Here is a 26,581-nt window from a genome sequence, read left to right as displayed (position 1 = left end):
ATATACGCCCATGTATTCCTGTGAGGGTGAGGGCCTCCCATCTGCATATTCCTATGAGGGTGAGTTCCAGCATGAAGTGTAACCCAAGCACTGCGGACATGCAGGAACACTGCAGGATCTTCCCATCTGCGTATTCCTATGAGGGTGAGTTCCAGCATGAAGTGTAACCCAAGCACTGCGGACATGCAGGAACACTGCAGGATCTTCCCTTCTGCGTATTCCAATGAGGGTGAGTTCCAGCCTGAAGTGTAACCCAAGCACTGCGGACATGCAGGAACACTGCGGGATCTTCCCTTCTGCATATTCCTATGAGGGCGTGTGCCGGCAGGAAGTGTAACGCAAGCACTGCAGATATGCAGGAACACTGCAGGATCTTCCCTTCTGCATATTCCTATGAGGGCGAGTGCCGGCAGGAAGTGTAACGCAAGCACTGCGGATATGCAGGAACACTGCAGGATCTTCCCATCTGCATATTCCAATGAGGGGGAGTGCCGAGTGCCGGCAGGAAGTGTAGTCTGCATATTCCTATGAGGGCGAGTGCCGGCATGAAGTGTAACCCAAGCACTGCGGACATGCAGGAACACTGCAGGATCTTCCCATCTGCATATTCCTATGAGGGCGAGTGTCGGCAGGAAGTGTAACCCAAGCACTGCGGACATGCAGGAACACTGCAGGATCTTCCCATCTGCATATTCCTATGAGGGCGAGTGCCTGAAGGAAGTTTAAGTTTATAAACAAGGGGGAGTTTCCAGAGCCCATTGAGAAAGTGAACCTGAGAATAAACGCTACCTACTGGAATTTGAGGTCAGAGTTTCTACCGCACACCGAGAAAGTGAACCTGCGAAGAAATGCTGGCTTCTGGAAATTGATGTTGGAGTTCCTAGAGCCCATTGAGAAAGTGAACCTGTGAAGAAACACTGCATACTGGAATTTGATGCAGAAGTTCCTAGAGCACATTGAGAAAGTGAAGAGACACTGCATACTGGAATTTGATGCAGAAGTTCCTAGAGCCCATTGAGAAAGTGAACCTGTGAAGAAACACTGCATGCTGGCATTTGATGCAGAAGTCCCTAGAGCACATTGAGAAAGTGAACCTGGAAAGAAACACTGCATACTGGTATTTGATGCAGAAATTCCTAAAGCAAATTGAGGAAGGGAACCTGAGAAAGAACGCTACCTACTAGAGTTCGACGTCAGAGTTCGTACAGCATATTGAGGAAGTGAAACTGGGACGAAACACTGACTACTGGAATTTGATGTCAGAGTTTCTAAGCCACATTGAGACCACAAAAGTGATGGGTGGAAGGTTTTGAATGAATCTGTACCACTGGCATTGCTCTGGGCAACCTTCCACACCACCATTTTTAAGCCTGTCTGTGCCATTGCAAAAGTGGTCCAGCCATATGCAAATCATTCAAGTATTGCCACCAAAGGGTAGCATCGCAGCCCGAACTACTAGGCCAGAGCCCCTCTGCACGGAAACACAAGCAACCCCAGACATGTTTCGGCCTTTTTGGGCCTCCTCAGTGAGGTGCAGCTTGGTTCCCTATGGCCCAGCGAGCAAGGGACGCATGTCTGGGCATATCCTCTCTCACATAGTGAGACAAACTGTGACCACAAAAACGATGGGTGGAAGGTTTTGAATGAATCTGTACCACTGGCATTGCTCTGGGCAACCTTCCACACCACCATTTTTAAGCCCATCTGCACCATTGCAAAAGGGGTCCAGCCATATGCAAATCAGTCAGGTACTGCCACCAATGGTAGCAGCCCAGCCCGAACTGTTAGGCTAGGTCCCCTCTGCATGGAAACACAAGCAACCCCAGACATGTTTCGGCCTTATTGGGCCTCCTCAGTGAGGTGCAGCTTGGTTCCCTATGGCACACTGAGCAAGGAACTGTTGTCTGGGCATACCCTCTCTCACATAGTGAGACAAACTGTGACCACAAAAGTGATGGGTGGAACGTTTTGAATGAATCTGTACCACTGGCATTGCTCTGGGCAACCTTCCACACCACCACCGTTTTTAAGCCTGTCTGCGCCATTGCAAAAGTGGTCCAGCCATATGCAAATCATTCAAGTATTGCCACCAAAGGGTAGCAGCCCTGCCCGAAATACTAGGCCAGAGCCCCTCTGCACGGAAACACAAGCAACCCCAGACATGTTTCAGCCTTGTTGGGCCTCCTCAGTGAGATGCTGCTTGGTTCCCTATGGTGCAGCGAGCAAGGGACCCATGTCTGGGCATACCCTCTCTCACATAGTGAGACAAACTGTGACCACAAAAGTGATGGGTGGAAAGATATTAATGAATATGTACCACTGGTATTGCTCTGGCCAAACTTCCACACCACCAATTTTAAGCAAATCATTCAAGTATTGCCACCAAAGGGTAGCAGCCCTGCCCGAACTACTAGGCCAGAGCCCCTCTGCACGGAAACACAAGCAACCCCAGACATGTTTCAGCCTTGTTGGGCCTCCTCAGTGAGATGCTGCTTGGTTCCCTATGGTGCAGCGAGCAAGGGACCCATGTCTGGGCATACCCTCTCTCACATAGTGAGACAAACTGTGACCACAAAAGTGATGGGTGGAAAGATATTAATGAATCTGTACCACTGGTATTGCTCTGGCCAAACTTCCACACCACCAATTTTAAGCCCAACTGCGGCATTGCAAAAGGGGTCCAGCCATATGCAAATCGGTCAGGTACTGCCACCAATGGTAGCAGCCCAGCCCGAACTGTTAGGCTAGGTCCCCTCTGCACGGAAACACAAGCAACCCCAGACATGTTTCGGCCTTGTTGGGCCTCCTCAGTGAGGTGCAGCATGGTTCCCTATGGCGCAGCGAGCAAGGGATCCATGTCTGGTCATACCCTTTCTCACATAGTGAGACAAACTGTGACCACAAAAGTGATGGGTGGAAGGTTTTGAATGAATCTGTACCACTGGCATTGCTCTGGGCAACCTTCCACACCACCATTTTTTAGCCCGTCTGCGACATTGCAAAAGGGGTCCAGCCATATGCAAATCAGTCAGGTGCTGCCACCAATGGTAGCAGCCCAACCCGAACTGTTAGGCCAGGTCCCCTCTGCACGGAAACACAAGCAACCCCAGACATATATTGGCCTTGTTGGGCCTCCTCAGTGATGTGCAGCTTGGTTCCCTATGGCGCAGCGAGCAAGGGACCCACGTTTGGGCATACCCTCTCTCACATAGTGAGACAAACTGTGACCACAAAAGTGATGGGGGGAAGGTTTTGAATGAATCTGTACCCCTGGCATTGCTCTGGGCAACCTTCCACACCACCGTTTTTTAGTTTTTAGCCCGTCTGCGCCATTGCAAAAGGGGTCCAGCTATATGTAAATCAGTCAGGTACTGCCACCAATGGTAGCAGCCCAGCCCGAACTGCTAGGCCAGGTCCCCTATGCACGGAAACGCAAGCAACCCCAGACATGTTTCGGCCTGGTTGGGCCTGCTCAGTTAGGTGCAGCTTGGTTGCCTATGGCGCAGCGAGCAAGGGACCCATGTCTGAGAAAGTGAACCTGGAAAGAAATGCTGACTACTGGAATTCGAAGCCGGAGTTCCTGGAGCACATTGAGAAAGTTACCCTAGAAGAGTGCTGTGTACTAGAATTTGATGAGAGTTCCTACAACCGATTGAGAAAGGTAACCTGGCAAGAAACCTGTGTACCAACATTTGGTGTAGGGGTTCCTAGAGCACATTGAGGAAGTGAACCTGAGAAGAAACACTGTATACTGGAATTTGATGCTGGAGTTCCCGGAGCTCACTGAGAAAGTGAATGTGAGAAAAATTGCTGCCTACTGGAATTTCATGTCAGGGTTCCTAGAGAACACTGAGAAAGAGAACGTAAGAAGAAACCTTTGATGACAAATTGAACGGGAGAAGAAACATGTGTACTAGAATTTGATTCAAGTTCCTAGAGCACATTGAGAAAGTGGACAGGAGAAGAAACCTGTGTACTGGAATTTGATTCAAGTTCCTAGAGCACATTGAGAAAGTGAACATGAGAAGAAACCTGTGTACTAGAATTTGATTCAAGTTCCTAGAGCACATTGAGAAAGTGAACATGAGAAGAAACCTGTGTACTAGAATTTGATTTGAGTTTCTAGAGCGCATTTAGAAAGTGAACGTGAGTGAGAAGAAACCTTTGTACTAGAATTTGATTCAAGTTCCTAGAGCACATTGAGAAAGTGGACAGGAGAAGAAACCTGTGTACTAGAATTTGATTCAAGTTCCTAGAGCACATTGAGAAAGTGAACGTGAGAAGAAACCTGTGTACTAGAATTTGATTTGAGTTTCTAGAGCGCATTTAGAAAGTGAACGTGAGTGAGAAGAAACCTGTATACTAGAATTTGATTCGAGTTCCTAGAGTACACTGAGAAAGTGAACGGGAGAAGAAACCTGTGTACTAGAATTTGATTTGAGCGCTAGAATACACTGAGAAAGTGAATGTGAGTGAGAAGAATCCTGTGTACTAGAATTTGATTCAAGTTCCTATAGCACATTGAGAAAGTGGACAGGAGAAGAAACCTTTGTACTAGAATTTGATTAGAGTTGCTAGAGTATACTGAGAAAGTGAATGTGAGAAAAACCTGTGTACTACAATTTGCTTTGAGCCCTAGTATACACTGAGAAAGTGAATGTGAGAAGAAACATGTGTACTAGAATTTGATTTGAGTTCCTAGAAAGTGAATGTGAGAAGAAACACTGCCTACTAGAAACTGATATTTGAGTTCCTCTAGCCGGTCGGGAAAGTGAAACTACAGAAAATGTTTCCTTCTGGAACTTAGAGTGAATGTTTCTGGGAGCTCATTGGGCCTCATTACGACGTTGCCGGGAAAACCATCTGGTAGGCGGCGTGTTACCAGTTATATACCGGTAACCCGTAACACTGTTACAATGGCCTGACATCCCGGTGCCATCGGGATATCATAGGCGGCTGTACGGTTATTTCCCATCCCCATGGCATCTTAGAGGACGCCATGGGAATGGGAACCCTGAAGCACCGGCACCATTGTTAACGGTGCCGGTGCTTCAGGGAAAATCATGCTGGTAGGGGCCTGAACTCCCATCAGGTCAGGCCTGTCGTTAGATCCGTGCCCCTACCGGCAAACTTACAGTTTGGCGGTCCGGAAAGGGTGCTGGTATGTTTCTTCCGGCACCTTTATTTCCGGACCGTTTACGAGTTTACGGGGGCTTGCACGCAGATTTTTCGAGATTTCAAGTGAGTTATGATTTTTCATACGCATGTGTCGGGGTGCCGGATACAGCTACGGGGGACCCTGCGCAGGGACAAGAGCATCAGGCATTAGAAAACATGCCTTGGCTTCTAGTGGCCTGTTTGGCTGGGACTGCCAGGTGATTTTAGCGGCAGCAGTGCTCCCGAAAGTGCAATAAAGTCATTTTTAAATGTAGCTCCGGAAATAAAAGGAAAGGGCTTGCGTCATCGAGTACAAAGACCTGCTTCATCGGAAACTATTCGTGCTAATAGTTTTATTACCTCAGTAAACTTTCTTGGGAACTTTGCTCTGAGTGCGCCTGCAGGCCGCCATCTTGTTTGGTTCGTGTCCTAATCTCAAACTTCTGGCCACTCAGAGGTCTGTGTGTGAGTGGACGTGACCCCACGTGATCCAAAGAGCGCGCCGATGCCAGACTCCCTCCCCTTCTGTGTGTGTGTGTGTGTGCCAAGGAAACCCAAATCCCCTTGGACTCAGCAGGGTCAGGTCTAATATGTCCCGCACTAAGGCAGCTGTGATACAGCAAGTTTTCCCCAGTAGTGGAGGCATCCATGTAAAAATGTTGCCGTGAAAAAGTCTTCAGGTTCTGGCGACTTCGTGGCTACCAAAATTCTTTCCCCAAATATTCTAGGAGGGGTATAATTATATATTAAATCCCCCTCCACCCCACAATATTTGGGGAAAGTGTTTGATAGCCTGGAGGGTGCATCATTGATGCATTTATTATTAAAAAGTCGCCAACCTGGTGACATTATCTCTACTCCTGGCCCGCATTCATTTAAAGTAAAGAATGTGTTCTGAAGTTTCCAATGTTATTCCTCACTCCTAACTAATCCTACATGCCAGTTTTTGTGAAGGTTAACTACTTTTTAATCTTGATATTAGGACAGATTTGCTTTAAAATGGACTATTTGGACCTGTCGTTGAAAATGTTCTGTGTGGAGAACCTCCCTAAACCGTGCTTAAAGATGTTGATCTTGCTCCCAGCATTCAATAGCACGGTGTGATCTGGGGCAACTTTGAAGAACACTTCCAGTCCCCCCTTCCCCCAATGGCCTTGCCCAACTTTTAGAAAGATTTGACGGAGCACATGCGCAGATCTGAGCTCAGGAAGCTAGGATTCAGAAGAAATTGATGGCTACCTTCTGAACTGGCAAAGCAAGTTTGGTTGCAGCAGACAATGCAACTACTGGACTGCTCTAAACAACCAAGCAAACTGTGACACAGCAGACACAGGTTCTGTCTGAACTGTGCTGAGCTACTGAGCAAGCTAAAACAAAAGAGGCACAGCTTCATTCTGAGCTGTGCTGAGCAAATAAGCAAGCTGTGACACAGCAGGCACAGGTCCCTTATAAAATGCTGAGCAGCTGAGCAAGCAGTGACAAAGGAAGCACAGCTTCCTTCTGAACTGAGCAAATAAGCAAGCGCAACAAAGGAGACACAGCTTCAATCTGTGCTGTGCTGAGCAAATAAGCAAGCTGCGACAGAGCAGGCACAGGTTTCTTCTGAACTGCGGTGAGCAACAAAGCAAGCTACAACACAGCAGACACGGGTTCCGTCTCAACTGTGCCGAGCAAGCTGTGATACAGGAGGAACGGCGTCCTCTTGAGCTGAGCAAATAAGCAAGCTGTGACACAGCAGGCACAGGTCCCTTCTGAACTGTGCTGAGCAAGCTGCGACACAGCAGGCACAGATTTCTTCTGAACTGTGCTGAGCAAATAAGCAAGCTGTGACACAGCTGGCCCAGGCCCCTTCTGAACTGTGCTGAGCAAGCTGCGACACAGCAGGCACAGGTTTCTTCTGAACTGTGCTGAGCAAATAAGCAAGCTGTGACACAGCAGGCACAGGTCCCTTCTGAACTGTGCTGAGCAAGCTGCGACACAGCAGCCACAGGTTTCTTCTGAACTGTGCTGAGCAAATAAGCAAGCTGTGACACAGCAGGCACAGGTCCCTTCTGAACTGTGCTGAGCAAGCTGCGACACAGCAGCCACAGGTTTCTTCTGAACTGTGCTGAGCAAATAAGCAAGCTGTGACACAGCTGGCCCAGGCCCCTTCTGAACTGTGCTGAGCAAGGGGCGACACAGCAGGCACCGCTTCTGACTGAACTCTGCTGAGCAGCTTGTGGCACAGCACCTACAACAACCCCCTTGTTAAACTGCTCGGACTCCAAGCAAGCTGTGGTGCAGCACACGCTCTTCACCCCTATGCCAGGCTTCAAGCGGGAATCGGAGCCAGCTGCACAATATTCGTTTTGGAACTTGAGGCCCAGAAACAGTGTGAGGTGTGCGCTTTCCCACTCAATACACCATCTTCACAGACAGACCTGCGAATCCACTGACATTACTCACGATCCCACTGAAAATAAGAGTGGGGGCTGTTGGGCAATTATAAGGAGGTGTCACTAGGCGCCAACTTTTAAATTCAACAGAGGGGCTAAAAGTTATGGTGCAACCTTTGACCCAGGTGATGCTAAGGGAAGTGACATCACAAGCACACTGGCAATCCCTTGTCCGCCTTCCCCCCAAAACTAAAAAGTGATGTCAACCTTTTAAATGAATGAAAACCACAAGCCTTGCTCTGGACATCCTCACATGCCATACGCAGGTGGCAGGACCAAGGCTAGTTTGCAATTGGCGGGTCCCCTTCTGTAATAGGGCTAAATAATGAGGGCATGGAAGGCTGCCCAGAGCAATGACAGTGGTCATGATTAATTCAAAGTATGCATCCCTCACTTTTGTTGTGCAAAGACACCGGCCAAATGGTATGATATGATATGGCATTTATAACGCGCCTATGGTTTGCGCATTGCCCAGCACAGGTATATTACAGCTCATTGCATTTGGTTTTACTCTGCTTCCCTCCACTGAATCACACCTCTCATATATCGATGCCCTTTTCACCTGGAAAAAAAGTAAACTCACAGATTAGAAAATTTGAACATGATTTGTTTGGTAGCTCAGTTGCTTGATGCACCTGCTACAGTGATCTGTGTGCAAGCTGAGGGTCACACAATTTGTATCCTGTAAGTGCCAACACATCGTGTATTCCTTCTGAGGCTGATGCAATGAGTAACACTGAGCGGCAGCCAGTGATTATACCTAATGAAAAACAGAGAATGACATTTTAACGAGAAAAAAAAATACAGAAAAATACCAATTTAAAAAAAAATAAACTTATGTGGGGGTGGGGTAAGGGGTTGCATCTGGTGGGGAGGGTGTTAGGGTGAAGTATCAAACATGGGGTAACAGAGGGCTTGTAAAAGGAAATTCTTTTTCCCCCCGGTATTTTAGGTTCCTTAAAATTTAATTCTCTATTTTTTGGTTCGCTAAAATCACATAGATCCACATTGAGCTGGCTCTGGGGGATGGGGGGAGGGCAAACAGTAAACAGGGCTGCTGATGGGATTACGTCCCCCAGCAGGCAAAAGCGGGAGCAGCAGGCGACGCCCACATTTGCTGAATGGTGGCATAGAGGGTAAAACCAGTAGCCACAGTAAAGCAATGTGTGGAAGCGATGTAGTCAGCCTCAGGATTAGGCAAGCGGCCCCAGATCTAAACTGTGTAGCAAACGGAGGCCCCATGCCCAATGCCGCCAGGCTGATGGGGCACTAAGACTAAACAAGGCTGGTGGACTCCTTATGCCATCCAGGCAAGGACAGCCCCCGCCAACCAAACACTGGAGTACATTTCTGCTAGATGGGCACTATGCCTCAGAAGTGATGGCACCACGAGTAATTGTATTTATATAGCGCCTGTTACCATTATTATAGTCTCAATGCGCTTAGGGGCAGCTCAGCATGTGATAAGCATGATAAATATTCATATATGGTGCAGACACCTCAGTCTGTGAACCAAATAGAGGTAAGGCTGTTTGTGTATTTCATACTTCGCAGAATCCCTTCTAGGTGGTCCTAGTTTTTGGGAGCCAAAGAAAATTAGATTGATTTAGGTGGAGCAATTTTCCCAGGATCACACAGATTGGTTGAGAGGAGAAAGCCGGTTGTTTGTTTGTTTTGTTTGTTTATTTATTTGTATAGCATTCCAGACCCAGGAGTAAAAAGGGCGCTTGTGAACCCATGCTCTCTAGCTGCACAGTTTGCAGATCTGTGCACGTCACATGACACATTTACGAGCTGCATCTTTAGTTGTTGTAGGTAATGGGTGGATGTTTGGCAATTTCTGGCTTTTTTTAGTTTACATCATCCTGCATTCTTGCACAGGGTCTGTATAAAGAACAGGACTACACGCAGGGGTGGGGTGGCCTATCGGGAACGCTGGAGATTTCCCAGTAGGCCTCTGCACCCTGGGCCTCTTTCGTGTGGTAACCTATTTTATTTCCAAATTATCTTATAGGAAAAGGGTTGGGCTTGCTGGAAATGTGTAATATGGGGCCACTTTGAACATTATTTCCAGGGCTTCTTTTGGTTCTCAGTCCTCCCCTGGCTATACATGCTGGGGCAACCTCAGATATCTTTAATATGCATGTGTGACAAAAGCATCTGCTCTTGGTCAGTATTTCAAGCAGGATGGGTGATGATAATCCAATTCCTCAAATAACCATACAGTAAGTAATGCCAACTGGTGACAAATAACCATACAGTAAGTAATGCCAACTGGTGACTAATAACCATACAGTAAGTAATGCCAACTGGTGACTAATAACCATACAGTAAGTAATGCCAACTGGTGACAAATAACCATACAGTAAGTAATGCCAACTGGTGACTAATAACCATACAGTAAGTAATGCCAACTGGTGACTAATAACCATACAGAAAGTAATGCCAACTGGTGACTAATAACCATACAGTAAGTACTGCCAACTGGTGACTAATAACCATAGAGTAAGTAATGCCAACTGGTGACTAATAACCATACAGTAAGTAATGCCAACTGGTGACTAATAACCATACAGTAAGTACTGCCAACTGGTGACTAATAACCATACAGTAAGTAATGCCAACTGGTGACTAATAACCATACAGTAAGTAATGCCAACTGGTGACTGTCAGTTTCAGAAAATCGCTTTACTTTGCAACTTAGTCAATTTCTTTAGAGACGATGGAATTGTAGGCTTTTATGTTTGCACCTGTCTGACCAACTGACCAAATAATTGATGTTTTTGTAATTTCACTAAAAACGTGTTTACAAAAAAAGGTGCTTCAATCCCCCAAGATGCCAAACACAGAGTTTACTCTTATCTAAAAAATGTGACTTTTAAACAACCATTTAATTTCAATGCTTGAAAAGTTGCATTTCTGTGAATGCCTAAATGCAGCCTATTGGGCCTCATTCCAACAGAACCGCCAATGTACTCACAAATGTAGTTACCGTTTTCGGCACCCGGTCCGGTGGCATTGGCGCTGGATTACAGGTGCCAGAGTGACGTTGTAAATCCCCATTCCATGAGGGGATTTGCCATCATTACCGGCACCAGTGTAATGACGGCTTTTTCTGCCGGCAGTGCGCCTGCCTTACCTCCAGCTTTTTGCTGGATGTAACTTAGGTGCCCCATCGGCAAACCCATAGTGGGCCAGTCTGGGAAAGTGCTGGTATCCATGAATACTGCCACTTACTGCCACTTATCGGAGCGGCCGACTTAGAATGAGGCCCATCACACGGTAAGTTTCCTGCATGTGATCAATGGCCCGTAGGTTATTGTCTTCGGAGAGGGCTCATACCCCCACTGGATTTTCCTGGTGGGGGGCTGAAAACCTCCAGCTCCCACATGTGACTGCTGCCAATCGGAGTGTGTGTTCCCGTCTGTCCTTTGCTTGGATAAGAATGTCATCACTGAGATTCAGGATTGCCGGAAGGTCTTGCAAGACGGTCTGTATGGTCTGCTGGAAAACTTTTTCTGTGGAAGAGATACCGAAGTTTAAGCAATTTCCTCAGTCTCAAATACGTCGAGAACGTTGTGATGTATCTCGAGTCCTTATGTAGTTTGAGCTGGTGGTAGCCCACATTTAAGTCAATCTTTGAGAATATTTTGGACCCTGTGAGGTCTGTAAAGATCTCGTCCAAAGTTGGGGTGATAAGTCTCTCCCGGACGATCGCGTTCGGGAGGCGCATATTCGTAGGCTTTCGCAAGGCTAATAATGCTGCTACCTAACTTCCCCTAAAAGTGCCATCATGCTCCATTAACTGAAGGTGTCGTGCTCGTTTATGCCACTAGGCCAAACCGGTGTGAGACCGCAAGTCTCTTCCTGGCTCCCCTGTGTTTATGCGCTTCCTGTCCGGATTACCAACTGTTTTCTCGATGAGTTGTATTCTGAATCCTCGTCAGTCGTGAACATTCTGTATGTATACCTGAGGGACTCTAGGTGTCACCGGGTAGACCATGTGTCCTGTCTTTCATTTGGAAAGTCTCAGAATTAGCGGGACAAGAATTTAGTGGCCTCTCAGATTGAATAGGTATGTGTGTGGGAGGCGCATGAGGTATGACGAGTGCTTTGTTGACTTCTGGGTGCTGTTTAATATCCACATTAGGGCAAAGTATAGACACTCACTAACAAGATAGATTCCAGTCGGGGCAGGGGTATGGAATATATTTATTTGAAGTTGTCTTTGAGCATCCTTAACAATATTAGTCACAGGTCAATCCGACCCTCTTGAAGACCAGTTTACTGACGTGCTTTAGGTGCTTAAAAAGGTATGTGCTGATTGGCTCTCTGAATACAAAGGCAACACCAAGTACTACATCTGCTGCTCATGTTAACCTCCCCAACACTGGGAAAATTCTTCCTTTTTTTACTAACCACCCGACAAAACTCTAATTTCCACTCTCGTGCTCAGCAAACTTAATTACAGATAAAGCCCACTCCTTGGCCTTTCTGTTTTACTCCTCCCTCTAGACAAAACCCTCAACTTTGCTAACCGCACTCTCTACAACCAACCTAGATCCTCCCCCACATTTACCCATCGACAACTTGCTGGTTGGCTTTCCATGGCCAACCTTCTCCTAGTCTTTAAAGCTCTGAAGGGTCTTGCTCCTCAGTTTCTGTCTGATTGTATCTCATTTTCATCACCATCTCATTCCCTCCGATCCGCCTCTGCACTCAAACTTGCCCTCCATGTGCCGCCTCATTGTTTCACCATACTTGCCCCACTCTGCCGGAACCCATTGCCCATAACAATCAAGGCCAGCCCAGCAGTGGATCACTTCAAAGCTTATATTAAACTTTGCTTACTTGCTGAAGAGGGAGCTCCCCCTGCCCTCTCCCAATCTTCTCTACCTGACCCCAGCACCGCCTCCAATGGCACTTAATAATTTAATTTTGTATATTTAAATAATACTGCTCTTTAGTTTTATGCACTTGCCCCCTTAGGTTCATGTTACCTTTGTAAGTCATCTGTTTTCTTATATATATTTTTTCATCTGGTTTGTTTTGTCCCTGGTATATGTCCCACTTTTGTACACCCTCCTAAACTGGCTCACCACTTTGTGGAAATGCTTCGCCCATCTGTAAATGTGTTATTGTAAGTCATTTCTGTTCAAAATTGACATAATTGCTCTTTAAATAAATACAAATCTAATATGCAAATACCAAATTCTGACCTATTTACGCAGACTTTGTAGATGCATCGTACGATATGACTAGGATGTCTTTGTAATAATATTTTTCCACTTTTTGTTCCTCGCAAATTCAAGTTCTAATTAGGGAAAATGAGCGCTGGGAAGAAGCGGAGCGGCTTCCAGATCACAAGCGTGACGTCAGACTACAGCAAGGCTGGCAGTGAAGGCCGCAAGGAGTCTTTTGGGAGCGATCCCGGCAGCCCAGGTTTGTCACCACTTACCAATGGCGGGCAAAGCCTACATCTCCGATCACCACGGGGATCTCCAAGGGGATCTCCACACAGTTCGCCACCAACCTCTGCCAACACCCACCCTGCGAAAGGCACGGACACCTTACCGCACCACGTGGCACCGATCTCAAAGGAGGCAGATATTGCTGATGACGCACGGGCCGCTCAACCCCAGAGCCATGAAAATGGAACAGTGCTACCAGTGGTGATAGGCAGCAAAGGTTTGACTGTTCCCTCAGACACTAGTGGCACGCTGGTGATGCCACATGCCAATGCGGTGGCGGTATCCCAACCGGGATCAAGCTCTACCGTCATCCCTGTCAATGGTGAAGCATCCAATGGGAGCTATCCAGCTTCTGGTGGCACACATCTCCCAATGAACCCAGCCAATGAACATGCATTCCTGGTCAACGGCACCACCTCACCTCCGGAAAGCAAAGCAGGTAGCAGCAATGGAGCCATTCCCAAGAATGGGCCACTCTCATCCATGATGAATGGGTCTGTGGTGTCCCCCGTCACCTCGGCCGGGCACGTTGCGACCTCCAGCTCCAGATTCCGGGTGGTGAAACTAGACCAGGGCCTGGGGGAGCCCTACAAAAAGGGGCGCTGGACTTGCGTTGATTTCTATGACAAGGACATGGACAACCACAGCATCAGCAGAATCCTGGACAGCATGCGCCACGGCCACTCGCTGGACTCACACCTGGAGGCTGCCGGCCTCTCCCTGAAACCTGTGACGCAGTTTCGTCCACAGTCGCCGAGCAAGGGCCACGGAACCTCATTCGTCCACTCCCAGGGTACCGCACACCCGGTCCTCCACAATCCTGGACTGAATGTGACCTCTCCACACCAGGCTCGTTCCTTCAGCGGGCTTCCGCAGATGAGCTTGGAGGGGCTCCACAGCACTGGGCTGAAGAGCCCCGTTAGTGCAAGAACCTCCCCAACCAAAGAGTTCCACTCGCTTTTACCCCTCCCCCGGACAAGTGATGCTGGCAAAGGTACGAGCGATGCCCAAGCTGCCACCTCCTGGCAGGAGGCCTCCCGCACCTTGTCGAGCGAAGGTTGTGGGCTGGGAAATTCAAGCACCAAGGAGCAATCTGCAGGCATCGGCGCAAGTGGGACGTCGAGCCAAGGACCCCCTGGGTTCCGTACTCTGCCGGTGGTGGTGGTGGATGAGCCGGGGACCGCTCACCCGAGGGACAAGAGCAACCTGCAGCCAATCCCGGTGGATGACCGGAGACCGGTAAGAGCTTGGTCTTCCAATGGCCGACCTTAAGTTATATTTCAGTTCTTATTTAAAATCTATTTGACCTCTGTTCATGGGTTATCAATATACTACTGCATTTAGAAGAGACAAGAAGTGAAAAGCAAAGTGTGAGATTCTAGGACTAAATGGAGGACATGCAACAAAGCCGAAGAGGAGGGATGTAGCACTAATGGGGGGGCAGTGACGTGCAACACGTGGTCCCTGAAAAGCTAAAGGGGGAGGATCTGCCGATGGTGGGTGCAAGGCTGATGTGGCTCCAGGCTATGCTTATGTGGCTCCAGGCTAGACTGGTGTGGCTCTGTGCTAGGGTGATGTGGCTCCAGGCTAGGCTGATGTGGCTCTGTGCTAGGCTCACGTGGCTCCAGGCTAGACTGGTGTGGCTCTGTGCTAGGGTGATGTGGCTCCAGGCTAGGCTGATGTGGCTCTGTGCTACGGTGATGTGGCTCCAGGCTAGGCTGTTGTGGCTGCAGGCTAGACTGATGTGGCTTCATACTAGACTGATGTGGCTCCAGGCTAGACTGATGTGGCTTCATACTAGACTAATGTGGCTCCAGGCTAGACTGATGTGGCTCCAGGCTAGACTGATGTGGCTCCAGGCTAGACTGATGTGGCTTCATACTAGACTGATGTGGCTTCATACTAGACTAATGTGGCTCCAGGCTAGACTGATGTGGCTCTGTGCTAGGCTGATGTGGCACCGGGCTAGCCTAATGTGGCTATGTTAAATCTTCATGTGGCTCCGGGCTAGACTGATGTGGCTCCATGCTTGACTGATGTGGCTGTGTGCTAGGCTGACGTGGCTGCGGGCTAGGCTGATGTGGCTCTGTGCTAAGCTCACATGGCTCCGGGCTAGGCTGATGTGGTTCTGCGCTAGGCTCACGTGGATCCAAGCTAGACTGATGCGGCTCCAGATAAGGCTCACGTGGCTCCAGGCTAGACTGATGTGGCTCCAGGCTAGATTGATGTGGCTCCAGACTAGGCTCACATGGCTCCAGGCTAGACTGACGTGGCTCTGTGCTAGGCTCACGTGGCTCAAGGCTAGACTGATGTGGCTCCAGGCTAGATTGATATGGCTCCAGGCTAGGCTCACGTGGCTTCAGGTGACACTGACGTGGCTATGTGCTAGGCTCACGTGGCTCCAGGATAGACTGATGTGGCTCCAGGATAGGCTTACGTGGCTCCAGGCTAGACTGATGTAGCTATGTGCTAGGCTCACGTGGCTCCAGGCTAGACTGTAGTGGCTCCATTCTAGGCTGTCGCGGCTCTGTGGTAGGCTCACGTGGCTCCAGGCTACGCTGTCGCGGCTCTGTACTAGGCTCACGTGGCTCCAGGCTAGGCTGTTGCGGCTCAGTGCTAGGCTCACGTGGCTCCGGGCTAGGCTGTTACAGCTCTGTGCTAGGCTGTAGCGGCTCAATTCTAGGCTGTCGCGGCTCTGTGCTAGGCTCACGTGGCTCCAGGCTAGGCTGTTGCGTCTCAGTGCTAGGCTCACGTGGCTCCGGGCTAGGCTGTTACGGCTCTGTGCTAGGCTCACGTGGCTCCGGGCTAGGCTGTTACAGCTCTGTGCTAGGCTGTAGCGGCTCAATTCTGGGCTGTCGCGGCTCTGTGCTAGGCTCACGTGGCTCCAGGCTAGGCTGTCGCGGCTTTGTGCTAGGCTCACGTGGCTCCAGGCTAGGCTGTTGCGGCTCAGTGCTAGGCTCACGTGGCTCCGGGCTAGGCTGTTACGGCTCTGTGCTAGGCTCACGTGGCTCCAGGCTAGGCTGTTGCGTCTCAGTGCTAGGCTCACGTGGCTCCGGGCTAGGCTGTTACGGCTCTGTGCTAGGCTCACGTGGCTCCGGGCTAGGCTGTTGCGGCTCAGTGCTAGGCTCACGTGGCTCCGGGCTAGGCTGTTGCATCTCAGTGCTAGGCTCACGTGGCTCCGGGCTAGGCTGTTGCGTCTCAGTGCTAGGCTCACGTGGCTCCGGGCTAGGCTGTTACGGCTCTGTGCTAGGCTCACGTGGCTCCGGGCTAGGCTGTTACGGCTCTGTGCTAGGCTCACGTGGCTCCGGGCTAGGCTGTTGCGTCTCAGTGCTAGGCTCACGTGGCTCCGGGCTAGGCTGTTGCGTCTCAGTGCTAGGCTCACGTGGCTCCGGGCTAGGCTGTCACGGCTCTGTGCTAGGCTGTGGCGGCTCCATCCTCGGCTGATGGAGGGTGCACGGCTGTGCTCCTAGGAATTTGTGTAAATGGAAGGTGTCCAACATTCACACTTTTTTTCCAACTGGTTCCACTGTCTCCGTTCTCAGTTTCAGAAAAAGTGAAAGCGTTATTTCTAACTGTCATGTTAATTGTGTGGAGTGAAACTTGATGTGCCCTCTTTTATAGCTGTGTGTTTGATTGTGTTCCTGTTTCCACCCTGCAGTGTGACGCTCAATACCTGTAGCAAAAGTACAAGCTTCAGTAAATAAACAGAGCAAACATTTTTGGGACTGGTTTTATATTTCATCTTAACTAGTTTTCGCCCTATCCCCTGTGAACTGCCTGTTAGGAAACCTAGGGCATTGTCTACAAATCGGGGATGCGCTGTGTCAATCCCATGTTTGGGATGTGTCACTCCCATGTTAGGCTATGGCAGTCTCATGTTTGGGATGTGTCACTCCCATGTTAGGCTATGGCAGTCTCATGTTTGGGATGTGTGCGACCCATGTTTGGCCTGTGTCCGTTCCATGTTTGGCCTATGTCAGTCCCATGTTTTTGATGTGTCAGTCACATGTTTTCAACGTGTCAGTCACATGTTTTTGACGTGTTAGTCACGTGTGACTGACATAGCCCAAACATGGGACTGACAAAGCCCAAAGCTGGGACGGACACATCCCAAACATGGGATTGACACATGGATCCGAATGTCACAAGGCCTAGTAGGATCGTTTTTGTTTCGTTTTTTTTTAATTTCTTGTGTATTTTTTATACAATTTGTACATTTTACACAAAATTGTAAAACATTTTAAAATGTTCGTTTTTGCTTTTGTCCTACCTGTTCCCCCACCCTCTTGTCTTATTGCACCTCAAAACAAATTGTGTATAGGCGCATTATTAATTCCCAATACTTTAAATGAAATTAAATGTTTAGGATGAGTCCGTCCCATGTTTGGGCTTTGTCAGTGCCAATATCATTGCCGTGTAGTATAAAAACCAAGACCATAGGGGGCGACACCGAGGGACAATAGAGAGCAGCGCTGCTGACTTCCATGCCTATATGAGTTTGATGCTGGAAAGCTAAGTGAGGGCTGTTAGAGAATGACTGGCCTTCATGACTTCAATGCAGGATAGCTAAGTGAGGCTTGTTAGTGAATGACTGGCTTTCATGGATTCGATGCAGGATAGCTAAGTGAGTCTTGTTAGAGAATGACTGGCTTTCATGACCTCGATGCAGGATAGCTGAGTGAGGCTTGTTAGCAAATGACTGGCTTTCATGACTTCGATGCAGGATAGCTAAGTGAGGCTGGTTAGAGAATGACTGACTTTCATGACTTGGATGCAGGATAGCTGAGTGAGGCCTGTTAGAGAATGACTGGCCTTCATGACTTCAATGCAGGATAGCTAAGTGAGGCTTGTTAGCGAATGACTGGCTTTCATGACTTCGATGCAGGATAGCTAAGTGAGGCTGGTTAGCGAATGACTGGCTTTCATGACTTCGATGCAGGATAGCTAAGTGAGGCTTGTTAGTGAATGACTGGCTTTCATGGCTTTGATGCAGGATAGCTAAGTGAGGCTTGTTAGTGAATGACTGGCTTTCATGGCTTCGATGCAGGATAGCTGAGTGAGGCTTGTTAGTGAATGGCTGGCTTTCATGGCTTCGATGCAGGATAGCTAAGTGAGTCTTGTTAGAGAATGACTGGCTTTCATGACTTCGATGCAGGATAGCTGAGTGAGGCTGGTTAGAGAATGACTGGCTTTCATGACTTCGATGCAGGATAGCTGAGTGAGGCTGGTTAGAGAATGACTGACTTTCATGACTTCCATGCAGGATAGCTGAGTGAGGCTGGTTAGAGAATGACTGGCCTTCATGACTTCGATGCAGGATAGCTGAGTGAGGTTTGTTATTGAATGACTGGCCTTCATGACTTCGATGCAGTATAGCTGAGTGAGGCTTTTTAGAGAATGACTGGCTTTCATGACTTCGATGCAGGATAGCTCAGTGAGGCTTGTTAGAGAATGACTGGCTTTCATGACTTCGATGCAGGATAGCTGAGTGAGGCTTGTTAGAGAATGACTGGCATTCATGACTTCGATGCAGAATAGCTGAGTGAGGCTTGTTAGAGAATGACTGGCTTTCATGACTTCGATGCAGGATAACTAAATGAGGCTTGTTAGAGAATGACTGGCCTTCATGACTTCGATGCAGGATAGCTAAGTGAGGCTTGTTAGGGAATAACTGGCTTTCATGACTTCGATGCAGGATAGCTAAGTGAGGGCTGTATAGCTAAGTGAGGGTTGTTAGAGAATGACTGGCTTTAATGACTTCGATGCAGGATAGCTGAGTGAGGCTTGTTAGAGAATGACTGGCTTTCATGACTTCGATGCAGGATAGCTGAGTGAAGCTTGTTAGAGAATGTCTGGCTTTTATGACTTCGATGCAGGATAGCTAAGTGAGGACTGTTAGAGAATGACTGGCTTTCATGACTTCGATGCAGGATAGCTAAGTGAGGCTTGTTAGAGAATGACTGGCTTTCATGACTTCGATATAGGATAGCTAAGTGAGGGTTGTTAGAGAATGACTGGCCTACATGACTTTGATGCAGGATAGCTAAGTGAGGCTGGTTAGAGAATAACTGGCCTACATGACTTTGAGGCAGGATAGCTAAGTGAGGCTTGTTAGCGAATGACTGGCCTTCATGACATCGATGCAGGATAGCTAAGTGAGGCTTTTTAGAGAATGACTGGCCTTCATGACTTCGATGCAGGATAGCTAAGTGAGGCTTGTTAGAGAATGACTGGCCTTCATGACGTTGATGCAGGATAGGTAAGTGAGGCTTGTTAGAGAATGACTGGCCTTCATGACTTCGATGCAGGATAGCTAAGTGAGGCTTGTTAGCGAATGACTGGCTTTCATGACTTCGATGCAGGATAGCTAAGTGAGGCTTGTTAGAGAATGACTGGTGTGGGTGCGATTTCTCGCCGTCACCATAACCAGTACAATGAGGGACCCTGCAATAACTCAGACAGAAAAGAGCCAAGTAAACATTACTTTATTAATGCACAAGCATTCGCGAATGGGCTGCAAGTTCAAACGTCTCGCAAAGCAAGTCGTCGAAGTGCCGCGCCTTCCTCTACACATCATGCTCTTTTATACTTTCCTGTTTACATTGCCTTGCACATAGAACACGTCCACCCCAGGGCGGATCTCCAGTTGGAGCTTATCTGAAGTATCCAGTTGGAGTTTAACGAACAACCATTGCACATTTGCTATCGTGGTCTATCGTGGTTTCCTGTTATCCCGGTCTTCACATTCTTTCGTGCCCCTTTGTGCCCGTATCTCTGTGCTCAAGGCTATGCTTACTCATTCCTTCCCCCACCCGTAATCTGCAGATAGTTTTAGCAGGCTCAGCATGCTTCGACATACAGTGACCAAACACAATTCTTCTGTTAAAAACAAGTTCTTGCCAGGTCAGCAGGTCTTAAACGCCGCTGTATAAAGAGAATGCTTCTTCTTTTAACAAAAGGGTACATTCTTTTAACGCATATGGTGATTAGTACAAACTCCAAGTGTGAGCACAACATTACATATGCATGCGTACCTTCAATCCACCCTTTGCTCACACTTGAGCATCAATCTAAACAGTCCTAGTATAAGCAGATGGCAGGAAAGCAACATCATTACATAATGTATGTACCATAATCTTCTCCAGGCCTCCCATGTCAAAAAATTCCTGTTGTACATGGCTTTTATCCATTGGATTTAGGTGCGTTATGCTGGAAGAACACATGGAAACACAGCACGACACACATACCGGGAAGCATTGGATGCAGAGACAAATTCCTACAACTATTGCCGCTAGAACCAGTATGGGCGTAAGGAGCTGCCACCCGATTTCTTTTAGGAGTTTCATCCACCAGCTATCTCCTGACCCTTCCTCCTGGTGGATACTATCCGCTATTTTATGTAGTTTGTTTATTCCATCTAAAATTCCTGTACTTTCTTCTGGTATGTAAACACAACATTGGGACCCCACCATGAAACAGACCCCGCCCCTTTCTGCAGTGAGTATGTCTAAGACATACCTATTCTGGAGAGCCACTAGCCGAATTGCTTTCATTTCATAAGTGATGTTTTCCATTAGGTCTGCGGATTCTTCGATTACGAACTCAAGGGCCCTGCTTAGCTTTTGGATTTCTTGACTGTTCATAAAGATGCCCGCTGGAGGAACCAGGGCCCCCATCAGATCTATAAACGTTTCCCATCCTGTAGGTTGATACGTAGGAATTTTTGGGTTTACTGCTCGTTTATTTCTGCTGTGTATTTCTTTATGCAGAGTAGACGGGGCATATACCATCACAGCCGGCATTATTCTGGCTATGTAACATACCCCAACAAAATCTCTCGCTAACCACAAATAAGCCCTCTTGTTACAGACGTAGGCATATCCCTCTATCTGTAACAATCCCTTCGTGTAGTTATTTAGATTCACCATTTGACTGCACCCCGAGATCATTCTTTGATTACCTCTTGCGTTTCTCTTAAAACATATATTCTTTGGCCTAAACTCTTGTGTGATGGTGATAGGGGGAGGAGGTTCTCTTACTATCTGTACCATAGCAGGTGCAAGCCCGATTCCCTCAGTTTTGATTTTATAGCGTATCTTTGCCATTAGAAGGGTTTTGTTCTCTCCTCTAACATAACAAGCAGTATTCGGCATCATGTATTGCTGTGCTGACACTATTCTCATGTAAATTAATGTACACCCGGCATCCTCAGTAACTGGTGACGCGTACATTGGGATGCCTTCACTGCTATGTCGGGGCATGTGGGTGCAGATCCAGCAATCAGTTTTATTCACTACCCCATATGTTGTGTTTATTATCTTCACGTATTCATTTTTAGCATAGTCTTCCGGGTCGTGTTGGTCATAGGCATCTCGATTCCTGCTCTTGACCCGATCTATTCTCCCTGTTCCGTTTGACACGGGTAACAAGTTCTTTAATTCATATCTAGATGGATGTTCCAAATACCAGAATAATATGGCGAACGCTATTAATACTACTATTGAGCATACAAAAAATAAGATTTTGTTCCTTGTGGTGCAAAGTGGTGTTTTTCTCTTACCTTCTGTGTTTGGGGAGCATACATTTATCTGCTCAGGGATTAAACCAGCATATACGGGTGCAGACATAATTCAGTATGTGGCTCAATTATAGGTACGTATGCGTATCAGATGCAACCTAGCGATATAGCTGTATCCCCTATTTAAAGCACCAGTGTCCTTATTACTCTAATAGTGGTAGGTCTCACTGAAAACCTTCATCCGATCTGTCCCACGTCTCGTAGTGCCTGTCCCATGAGGGGAACGCCGGAGGCCCTTCAGGCTACAAGCCCGTTGTCTTCAGTAAGGCACAATCCTGCTAAAACCAACAAGAGAGTCCAAATGTTCATCTCCCTAATGATCAAAGTTCAAAACAGTGTCCTTACACGTTGTTTGGCACATACACGTCACGGGATCGGAGACGATGGGCACACCTACTAATGGCGTCTGGCAGTACTGTTGCAACCTGGGGTTGGTTGGTTCCCTTTTCTGGAGGAATCAGTAATGGAAGCGTCTTCTTGACGTGATTCACGTGGTACCAGTGCGATTTGCCATCAACTTTTACCGCAGTTTGTGTTGCGAGGAGCACCTGAAACGGGCCCCTCCATCTGGGTTGCAGTCCGCTGGTGCGATCGAAGGCTTTTAAACAACCCAGTCACCGGGCTGCACGTCGTGACCTTCTCCTATCAGAGGAGATGGAGCAACTGGGTTCACCTGTGCATTAATAGAAATCAGTCTATTAGTTAACCCAATACAGTACTGTTGTAATGCAGGCCATGCTTGCTCAGACAATCTCTTAGGTGATATGGGGGTCCCAATACTTGGTGGACGCCCCATAATAATTTCGAAAGGAGATAAACCATGTGTACGCTTAGGCATAGTACGCATACTCAATAATGCAATAGGCAATGCATCCGGCCATTTCAGTCCCGTTTCAGCACAAGCCTTTGCCAGTTTGTTCTTCAGTACCTTGTTTGTGCACTCTATAATCCCAGCTGATTGAGGATGAAAAACTGCGTGGAAGCGTTGATCAATACCAAGGGCCTTGCAAACTTTGCGTACTACTTCACCAGTAAAATGAGTCCCATTGTCAGACCATAGATATCTGGGGACCGTATACAAGGGCACCCAGTGTTTCAATATGCATTGTGCTGTGGAGGTGGCACTATTGTCCCGCAGGGGATATGCTTCCACCCATCCTGAGAACCCACATCTCATCACCAAACAGTAGGAATGTTTATTTACAGGCTCCAGCTGTATAAAGTCCATATACACCACCTCAAAAGGGCAGGTGGGTAACTTACTGTGGCCCGCCGGGGCTGGTACACCTTTCCCCACATTGTATAGAACACATATTTCACATTGTTTTGCCCATTGACGACAATACATTCCCAATCTTTTGTTGTACCACACAGCACTCAAAACTTCTTCCATAGTCCTTGCGTTAACGTGAGTTGGACCATGAGCCACACTCACTATCACAGGTAAGTATGCATCAGGTAGTACCCAAGTATTCGTATTGGTATGTGCCCATAGCCCATCTACCGTCTCCTCGTATTGATCATCCTTGTGCCAAGATAGTCTTTCTTCAATGGTTGCATCTGCTTGGATTTCCTTTATGCGCTCCTTCGTCCCTTCCATAGTCACATCCCTCCCCACTATGAGTTGTCGGGCCTCCCACCGTGTATCCCTTGTGGCAGCTAGTTTAGCCATCTGGTCGGCTAAGGAGTTTCCTTGCGTGACATAATCTAGAGTCCTTTTATGCGCTGGGCATTTCACTATGGCCACCATCTTGGGCAACGTAAGGGCTTGTAATAATTCAGCAATCAATTGGGCATGTTTAATAGTATCACCTTGGGAGGTTAAAAACCCACGCTCTCCCCAGAGTTTACCAAAACTGGAAACCACCCCATGAGCGTAGGCTGAATCAGTATAAATTGTCACTTTCATACCGCTGCTTAACACTAATGCTCTCGTTAGCGCAATTAATTCTGCTGCCTGGGCCGATTTTTCACACACTTTCCCACTCTCAATCAACCGCTCCCCTGTGGTTACAGCATACCCTGCTGTTGTCTCCCCATTTGGCAGTTTGAAACAGGAACCATCACAGAATAATATACCCTCATTATCAACCAGGGGGGTGTCTTGCAGGTCTGCTCTACCCTTAGTGTGTTCTTCCATTTGAATCACACAATCATGCCTAATGTCATTAGGTGAGACGGGCAAAGGAAGCAGTGTCGCTGGATTCAAAGTGTTACATCGTTCGGTTTTTACATTACTGGCAAACAGAATCATCTCATACTGTGTGAGTCTAGCTGTGGTCAAATGCTGTGTATGCACTCTATTCAGGAGAACGTCCACCGCATGTGGGACTTTTACTGTCACTTCGCTCCCTAGGATGATACCTGCACTTTGTTTTAGGGCTGCCGCTGCTGCGGCCACTGCTCTCATACATGGGGGTAGGCCTCGAGCTACTGAGTCCAGAGCACTGGAGAAATATGCACACGGTCTCTGTTTACCCCCTTGTTCCTGCGTTAAGACTGACACAGCACAACCTTCCTGTTCATCAACGAAAAGGCAAAATCTCTTGGTATAATCAGGTGTGCCTAAGGCCGGTGCGTGGCATAGAACATCTTTCATAGCTGTCAGGGCTTTTTCCATCTCAGGTGTCCATTCTAATGGTCCGTTTTCTTGTACTTCTTTTAAGGCTTTTAGCATGGGCTGAATCAATACAGAGAATTCAGGAATCCAGTGCCTACAATAGGATAAAACACCAATTATCCTTCGGAGACCTTTTGCCGTGTCGGGGCCTTTTATGGACTGTATCAAAGCAATGCGATCAGTAGACAGAGTTCGCCCCTCTTCGGACAACTCAAAGCCTAAATAATGGACCTTTTGTTTTACATACTGCATTTTGGCTAGGGCTACCTTGTGCTTATTATCTGCTAAGTGCATTAGCACCAATCTGGTCACATAATGGCATTCCTCTTCGGTGGCTGCACATAATAGCAAATCATCAACATATTGTATCAGAGCAGTGCTAGCGGGTAGGGCTAGGTTATCCATCTGTGTTTTTAGTGCTTGGCTGAATATAGCGGGACTTTCTGTATATCCCTGCGGGGCTCTAGTAAATTGGTACTGTCTATCTCGAAGAGTGAAACTAAACAGGTACCTGCTTTCTTCGGCAATAGGAATGCTGAAGAAGGCATTTTTCAAATCAATTACCGTAAACCATTTCGCTGTTTTGGGAATTAAAGTGAGTACACTTGCAATATTAGGGACAACTGGATATCTGGGTTCTACTATTTTGTTTATCTCCCTCAAATCAATAATGAAACGATAGGGACCGCTTCATCACCTTTCTTGTGTACTGGAAGGATCGGAGAGTTACAAGGGCTATCATTTGTTGGCTCTACCACCCCTAACCGTATCATATCCTGTAGTATTTGATATAGTGCCTGCTCTCCCTCGTGTGATATGCGATGTTGTTTTATCCTGGGCAACCTGGCACCGGGCTTTAGTTTGATTACTACTGGGGAAACATCCAACACCCCTACATCATTCCCATGAGTGGCCCATAGTTCATTCGGGATGTCTTGGAGTTCCGGGGGCAGGGTTTGCGTTACTCCTATCATACCCATAGGTTTGCTTATAGTCATTCTCACCCCCTGAGGGGAGCAATATATTGTGGCCCCTAGTGTCTTTAATGCATCAATACCTAACAAGTTTTCTGGGCAGTGATTGGTCAATAGCCACCCATTCTCCCATTTTACCCCATGAAGTTCCGCTTCTACTATTTCACTTACAGGAGTCTTTATTGGATTTCCCCCAAATCCAACTGATACCTTGCTTTTATCCGATAATGGGACAGCGGGGACGGCTCTGATATTCACGGAACTGTTTCCAGCTCCCGTGTCTACCAGACATCTCAAGTTTCGGTGGGGGCCGATCCTAATGGAGGCATAAGGCCCCCTCTGATCTATAGGTACTTGTACCACTCCCGCTGTCTCATTTCGGCCTCCTCAGGACATATCACTTGTGTTATCCTGGAAGTCGTCATTATAGTATACCCCTTCCCCACATCCTTTGCCCTGGCATACACCTTGTATTTGTGTTGTTTGTTGTGGCTGATACAGTAGATTGGGGGGAGGCGGGGCCGGCCAGGGAACATCCCCTCTTGCTTGTCCGTCAAAGGCATTGGGTTGAGGGGGTTTAAACATTCTATTGTCTTGATTGCCGTACCCACCAGTCCTATTTCCTGGGGCAAATGTTGTCTGTAAAGGGGGCCGTACGCCCCTTCCTCTCCCACCACTCTGGGGACACTGGGATTTCCAGTGTCCGGGTCTCTTGCAGAAGGCACATACATCTTGGGGTAGCCCATCCCTCCTCCCATATAGCGCACCTCCTTGCACTGTACCTCTACCTGTCCCTTGGCCCCCTATCATGTTGCTACTATAGCCCTGTGACGGGCCATTATTATTGTAGTTATACCTGCCTTGGGGCCCTTGATGCAACTGTTGCATCAACACTTTGGTTTTTAGATCCTTCTCTTGTCGTGCCTTTTGTTGTCCCTTTACTCTTTCTCCTCTTTCATAATACCTGGCCATTTCGAGGAGATCCCGGGGGTTTCTAGTCATCCACGTACTTTCTGCCTTCCTAATGTTCTCCTGGATTGGCCCGTGGAGCCCTTCTATAAAGTTTGTGGCAAAGTACCGTTGGCCCGTCTCAGACCCTATCTCTAGCCCACTGTGTGCTTTAAATGCTGCTTCGTAACGCAGGAAGTACTGTGCTACTTCCTCACTTGCGCCCTGTATCACAGCAGACAGTTTCTCCACATTCACATCAAATGGGGGTAATACCTTTTCTAGAGCCCTCAGGACTGCCATGCCATGCCCCCTTAGGGGTTCGGGATATTCCTCATGCAGTTTCCTATTTTTACTCGCCTCCATTACATCTTTCCATTTTATTGTATCATTGTCTT

The 26,581-nt window shown here is 47.8% G+C and overlaps 1 protein-coding gene across 1 annotated transcript in view; it reads left to right on the top strand.

The window, feature by feature from the left end:
• Positions 1–26,581, top strand: part of TSC22D4 (TSC22 domain family member 4) — a 637,200-nt gene that overhangs the window by 31,483 nt on the left and 579,136 nt on the right. Inside the window, exon 2 of the mRNA XM_069644942.1 lies at positions 12,905–14,302. Coding sequence (XP_069501043.1) covers positions 12,920–14,302 — 1,383 coding nt within the window. The 5' untranslated portion in view covers positions 12,905–12,919. The remainder of the gene's footprint in view (positions 1–12,904; positions 14,303–26,581) is intronic.

Source organism: Ambystoma mexicanum, chromosome 1p (genome assembly GCF_040938575.1).
Source record: "Ambystoma mexicanum isolate Mex_15411 chromosome 1p, UKY_AmexF1_1, whole genome shotgun sequence".
In the NCBI taxonomy this organism is placed as follows: domain Eukaryota; kingdom Metazoa; phylum Chordata; class Amphibia; order Caudata; family Ambystomatidae; genus Ambystoma; species Ambystoma mexicanum.
This window is presented reverse-complemented; position numbering and strand designations above follow the sequence as displayed.